Raw genomic sequence first — 6,000 nt, 5'->3', positions numbered from 1 at the left:
GTTGGATTGCTAAACAATAAATTAGAATCCCAAAGAGGGTTTCACCAGAATGAATAACCAAGAATATGATCAAATGAGTTTCCATAACCTGCTTTTAAAACCCCCTTGAAACTTTCCAGAATTTTAATTATAAAATCACTTTTCAAATATTTTTTTTTTTTCGCTCATAAATGTGACTTTACAATATTTTCTTTTCTTTTCTTTTCTTTCTGATCCTAGGTCACTTTATTAAAATAATATATTCATCTTATTAATATAATTAATTAAATACAAGTTGCCAGAAAACATTTAGGTGTCTTAATTTAATTAATTAATTAATTTCTTCTCCAAAAACCTAGGCCAAAAATGGGGACATTACAATAAAACACTATTTTTTACCAAGCAATTTTTTTTTTTATAAGATGCAATTTTAGTACGAGTTTATTAGAGGAAGTTGAATTATGAGACTTAAAACCTCATATGGCTCATGGTGAACAAACTGAAGAAGCATTTAGCACATGTTTAAAAAGGATAATGGAACGAAAAGAATGTTTGAGAAGCAATCCTTCAATAAGATTGATCTCCATTGACACTATTACAACCATGAATTACATCTCAACAGAAAATCTGCTCTGAAGATTTGGCATATCAAAGGAGTATAGAATTCTGAAATATGAAATGCAAGAGGTTGGGAGTTCATTCAATTTAATTCCCTTTATCAAAGATTTCCTCATCCAATGTTTGTTGTAAAGCTTTATTCATGCAGCTAAGTTGCAAAATATAACTCTCAAGCATGGCTTGGTACTCCATGGAAACAACGTCATCCATCATTGGCTTGTTTTCTTGAGGCTCAATCTTGTTTCCATTCATCACTGCAAAAGTGTAATACAAATATTAGTGCTTTTTCAATTTGTTTCGCATCATGGAGGCTACCTTGCATCTCTGATACAAAATTTAGATTTATCTATAATTACTCGAGTGTCAAATACAAGTTTAGAATCTTATAAATAACCCAAATTGTTCCATCGAGAATAAACCTGGCAAACTTGATAAGTCAATTCGAGATTGCTTGTTTGGATAACCTTCTTTGGAAAGCCTAGCAAAAGCGAACAAACATAACAGTCAAAGTTATAGATTAGAACTGTAAAGTTGAGGCCGTTTGTACAATATTAGTGTTAGATGTTTAAACATCATTCTAGCTGAATCTTGAAAGGTCAATCCTGTAATATGTGTAAATGAACTTACCCTTGAGTTTTGCAATCTTCCAATCTTTTAGGCTTTGCATCGAGGTTTTCTTTAGAACACATTGTGAGGTGTTCATATTCATGAAAGACGGGGGCCTTTTGTGTTTCCTTTTCTTTGGTTTGAGCTTCTTCTACTTCAAGATGATGATCTTCATCTATATGATTTTGAGTTACCCTGGGCTGGATAATCTCTTGACCATGAACACATGTAAATGAAGATTCTATCTGCAAGCTACATGATTTGTGTTTGGAATCTATATATCTTTCGTCAGAGTCTTGAGATGTCGTTCTCTGAGAGTCTTTACATTTGTCTTGATCAGCTGAACTAATTTTTTTCTCTACATTTTTGCTGCTAAAGATTGCGTTAACACATGTAAATGAAGATTCTTTCTGAAAACTACATGATTTGTGTTTAGAATCTACTGATTTATTTTCAGAATCTTGAGATGTCCTTCTCTGTGAGTCTTTACATTTGCATTGATCAGCTGAACGGAATTTTTTCTCTACATTGTTGCTGCTAAAGATTGTGTTTAGTTTGATCCTATTGTCCAAATTTTTAATACAATTGTTTTGGTCTTCATTTTGAGGAATTGCTAAATACTTCATCTTTTCCTCCCTTTCCAAAAAATAGAGAGGAGAAGAAATGCTTTTATTTCCTTCCTTTGCAAGCTCCATCTTTCCCAAGACAATTGACTTGGATTTTTCACTTTCAGGCCTTGAGGTGGTGGGAAATTTTGATTGAAAAGTTTCATCATAGCTGCATCTGGAGTTAAATGAGGATGAATCAATACAATCCCTTTTATCATTCATCAACTCACTCATTACGTTCATGGTTACTTTCATTTTTGTTTGTGGATGGCTTTTCATCAAACTTAAATCTGATTTTTTTAACATAAAAGAAAATTCTCCCAGATAAGGACTGGTTTGTGAGTCTCCAGACATAGCCCTAGAACTGTCAATGCCAAACTGTTCTAGAGTAGTATCATCTTGCATTTCACAAAGCCTTTGATTGTGGAAATTTGGCGAGTATGGCAGTATTGTTCTGTAGCCATCAATCTCCAACTCATCATTAATAATGTCTTTGACACTATAACTTTCTGTTCTTAGATATAAAAAGTCAGCCAAATGCCTTGGCATGTTTTCAAATTGCGACCAGTTCCTTTCCACTGCAAAGAGAACAAAATTAACATGAACTGGTGAGAATGGTCACAAGGAGAAAAGAGTGTTTCAAAGTGAAAATGAAAACTAAATTATTTCATCACAAACCAGGAACGTCATACAGCCAAGAATTGTTCCCTATGTTGGTTGAAAGAGTTTCATCAATGCTGAAATCCATGAAATTCACCATGTCAAGCATAGACTAACATTGAAGAAAGAATAATTCAGAGTTGAGCGTTTAAAATTATTTCTGGAAAAATATTACACAAAATAAATATGATCTAAAAGTACAACCTGAAAGTATCCCAGATGTCATCACCATTTTCTGTTCCAAAATTTGTTGTAAAATGTGGGTTGAAGGTACTTGATGATGAACAATCTAGATCAGTAGCTATACCATTCACGTTATTCCTCAGGCTTGCCATTTTGCACACTCCATTATGGTGTGGCTTATTATTTAAAGTAATGTTTTCTGAAAAATTTATGGATGCCATTTGAATATCCTTTCTATTAAATTTGTAACTCTTGCCTTTCGATTCCTGCTCTTTGTTCAATGTAATAGTACTCCAATCTACAATACGCCAATATAGATTATAAGGAAAAGAAAGCATAAATCAAAATTTTCTTTAGTCTTTAGGAAAGGCTGGGAAAGAAACTGTCAAGAAAAGTTGCAACATAATATACTTTAAAATGAGTTCATGCAGGCTGTATGCGATGCAAACTAGTCTCCAATTTATATAATAAGTAGAGAAGGTACAGACAAAAAATATGAACATGAAAGCAAACATAAACTGCATGGATGGACATGTAGTTTGAAAGTACAAATAAGTTTTCTCTACTCTAGAAAGTCATCTTTTATTCTGCGAATATTTACTTGTAAGCATTTCTTTTTGGCATTGATCAAAGCTCAGTTACATCAGATGGTAAATATTAAACATGTCACAGCCCTCAAGGCCAAGTTCAAGTACAAAACAAATCAGGTAGATGAAATAACAATAACATCAAAAGGGTTTTCGTGCTCAATAAAATTAGAGATGAACATAGGTTTTCTCATATGCAGAAGCAATAATTGTATCAAGTCTAACCTCAACAATGAGCACTCAACCTTCTTTTCTAGCATTTTGGAGGGAAAATAATCATAAAATAATAATCTCTCTTTCTCCTCCATGAACTCTTTCATGTGTAAAAGATCCCTTTGTGCTTAGGCATCCCCCTATAGGCCCAACTTAAAACAATTTTAAATAAATAATTAATACTTAGTTGCTTTTTAAATATTTCCTCCTTAGGACAGCTTAAGTAATAATTATTTAATAATTTAATATATCACCTAGTTACGGAAAGCATCAAAATGATACAAATATGAAATTCTCAAATTCTAAATTTCTAATCATACCAATATGTCACTAAGGACTTAGGACAATGAACTGAGGCAACTTGGTGATTGTCTAAATATAGCATGCTCCTCCAAGAAGTCTGGAGAGCTCCCAAAAGGCCAGAATTGCATTCTAAAAGCATCATGAGGCTCAACAAGTTTATCTAAACTCACTTCCATGAACAATGCCACTACTTGACCAATCATGTGCTCTCCATGAAGTTTGGAGTTCTCCCTTGCCCACCAATTATCCTACAAGAAAACTTGAAAAATAGACTAATTGTTCACAAACCAATTATGATTGAAAAGGGGACATTGTAGGTATTGGCTGATAAAATCAGACATAATTAAAGTTCATGTGATGCGAAGGGAGAAATCTTGAATGATTTGTAATCATTCCTCTTTATTCGCTAGTACTTCGTTTCTAGAGAGTTTGAGGGAGGAATTTCCTATCAATACCTATTTGTAGGGGGTAGTCCAAAAATGATGGGGGTGATAGAAATAAAATTGAGCCCATAAGCTGCAACCACATAAGAAAAAATGTGAGAGTTTGGAATAATAGAATAGAGGCTTTACTTTGTTTGTGGAGAAATTGAATGGGCGTGACATAGTTCTTGTTGTTGAGTTTGCAAAGTGTTGGGTGAACAAAAGAATTTGAATGTAAAACTTGGATTTTTTTTGTGAATGAAAGTAATGTCCCCTTCCAAGTGTAAGTGATTGGCAAACACCTTTAGCCTATTTTTAATTCCTGTAGACTAGTTAGGATATGATAAGGGAATAATTGTTTAATTAATTAAATTAAGCTGTCTAAATAAAGTCATAATTTTGGTCAACTTACATTTAATTAATTATTTTATTAAGTTGGATAGTTTGTTTTATGCATTTTATCTAGGTTACCGGGTTCGCCCCTGGGCCCCCCTAGTACGGGTCCTGGTTCGACCGGGTCCGTGGTTCGGGTCCGGTTCGAACTGGGTTCGACCAGGGTTCGAAAAAACCAGAGGTGATTCGTCCTTGGTTGAAACCCGGGTCGAACCCGGGCGGACCCAGGTCGAACCCGGGCGGCTGGGCGGCTCATAAAGGCAAAAAATAGGCCAAGTTTAATTTTTTTTTGAATTCCGCCTTCTAAAAAGTGAAACTTATACCCTAAAAGTGACTTCTAAAACAGTATATTCACTCATTTCACCTCATTTGTGTTGCAAACAAAAGTTTTATGAGAGCAGGTTGAAGAAAGGGTGAACAAAATTTGGCTTCCAAGATCAAAGAGGAGTTGAAGACTGATTTTTGAAGCTTCAACAAGTGTTGCAGCATCATTTCCATACATTTTCAAGCTTCCATTGGCTGCAAGAGGTAGGTTTTTTTAACATATTTTTCCAACTATTTTTGTTTCACAAATTGTCAAACATGAAACTTCAATTTTTTTCATTATTTAGTTTTTGTTTTTGAATATGTTTATATTATTTCTTGCCATAGGAACTAGAATGGCATCTACATCTTCCTCCATTGGCAATGAACAAATAATTGCAAAACAAAGAAATGATCCAAATTCTCCCTTATGGAAATATGTTGACATTATAAAACAACTTCCGGGAGGTGGGGGATTCCGTTGGAGATGCCATGGATGTGATATTGAATGTAATAGTTCATATTATCAAGTGGTAGGCCATTTGTGTGGAATAAAAGGAAGGGGCATCAAAAAATGCCCTAGAAAAGATGGTAAACCTATACCAGATGAGACAGTGATGAAATATATTAGGGAGCATGAGGCGGCAGAAGAGAGAGAAGCCCGTAGATTGAACCAAACCGCATCAAAGAAAACAAAGGGAATGCAAGGCCCTTCTAATCCCAGTATTGTAGTAGAAGACCACCCCTTCTTTGCCACAAATGAACCTCAAAGTGAACCACCCTTGACACATAAAAGAACAAAGGGGCCTTTAGAAACCACATTCCAAAATGAGAGTAGAGACAATGCTGACGAAGATATAGTAAGGTGCATTTATGCAAATGGGTTGTCTTTCAATGTTGTTCGCATCCCATATTGGAAGCAAATGATAAAAAGTGTTAATGAGGCTCCAAGAGGGTATAAGGGCCCCAGTTATGAGAAGGTACGTGGAACATTATTGGAGAAAGAGGTGAAGAGGGTTGAAGATGCATTGAAACCCATAAGGGATTCATGGGTTGAGACAGGTGTAACAATTGTTTCAGATGGGTGGAACGATGCTAAAAATCGTCCCTTGATCAATGTCATAG

At 34.8% G+C, this 6,000-nt stretch overlaps 1 protein-coding gene across 1 annotated transcript in view; it reads right to left on the bottom strand.

Annotated features, from left to right (window-relative positions):
• Positions 1-530: 530 nt before the first annotated feature.
• Positions 531-6,000, bottom strand: part of LOC131061662 (uncharacterized) — a 265,563-nt gene continuing 260,093 nt past the window's right edge. Inside the window, exons 13-17 of the mRNA XM_057995474.2 lie at positions 2,676-2,952; positions 2,490-2,548; positions 1,225-2,389; positions 1,017-1,075; positions 531-851 (exon numbers count right to left, since the gene is read on the bottom strand). Coding sequence (XP_057851457.2) covers positions 685-851; positions 1,017-1,075; positions 1,225-2,389; positions 2,490-2,548; positions 2,676-2,952 — 1,727 coding nt within the window. The 3' untranslated portion in view covers positions 531-684. The remainder of the gene's footprint in view (positions 852-1,016; positions 1,076-1,224; positions 2,390-2,489; positions 2,549-2,675; positions 2,953-6,000) is intronic.

Source organism: Cryptomeria japonica, chromosome 7 (genome assembly GCF_030272615.1).
Source record: "Cryptomeria japonica chromosome 7, Sugi_1.0, whole genome shotgun sequence".
Taxonomy (NCBI): domain Eukaryota; kingdom Viridiplantae; phylum Streptophyta; class Pinopsida; order Cupressales; family Cupressaceae; genus Cryptomeria; species Cryptomeria japonica.
This window is presented reverse-complemented; position numbering and strand designations above follow the sequence as displayed.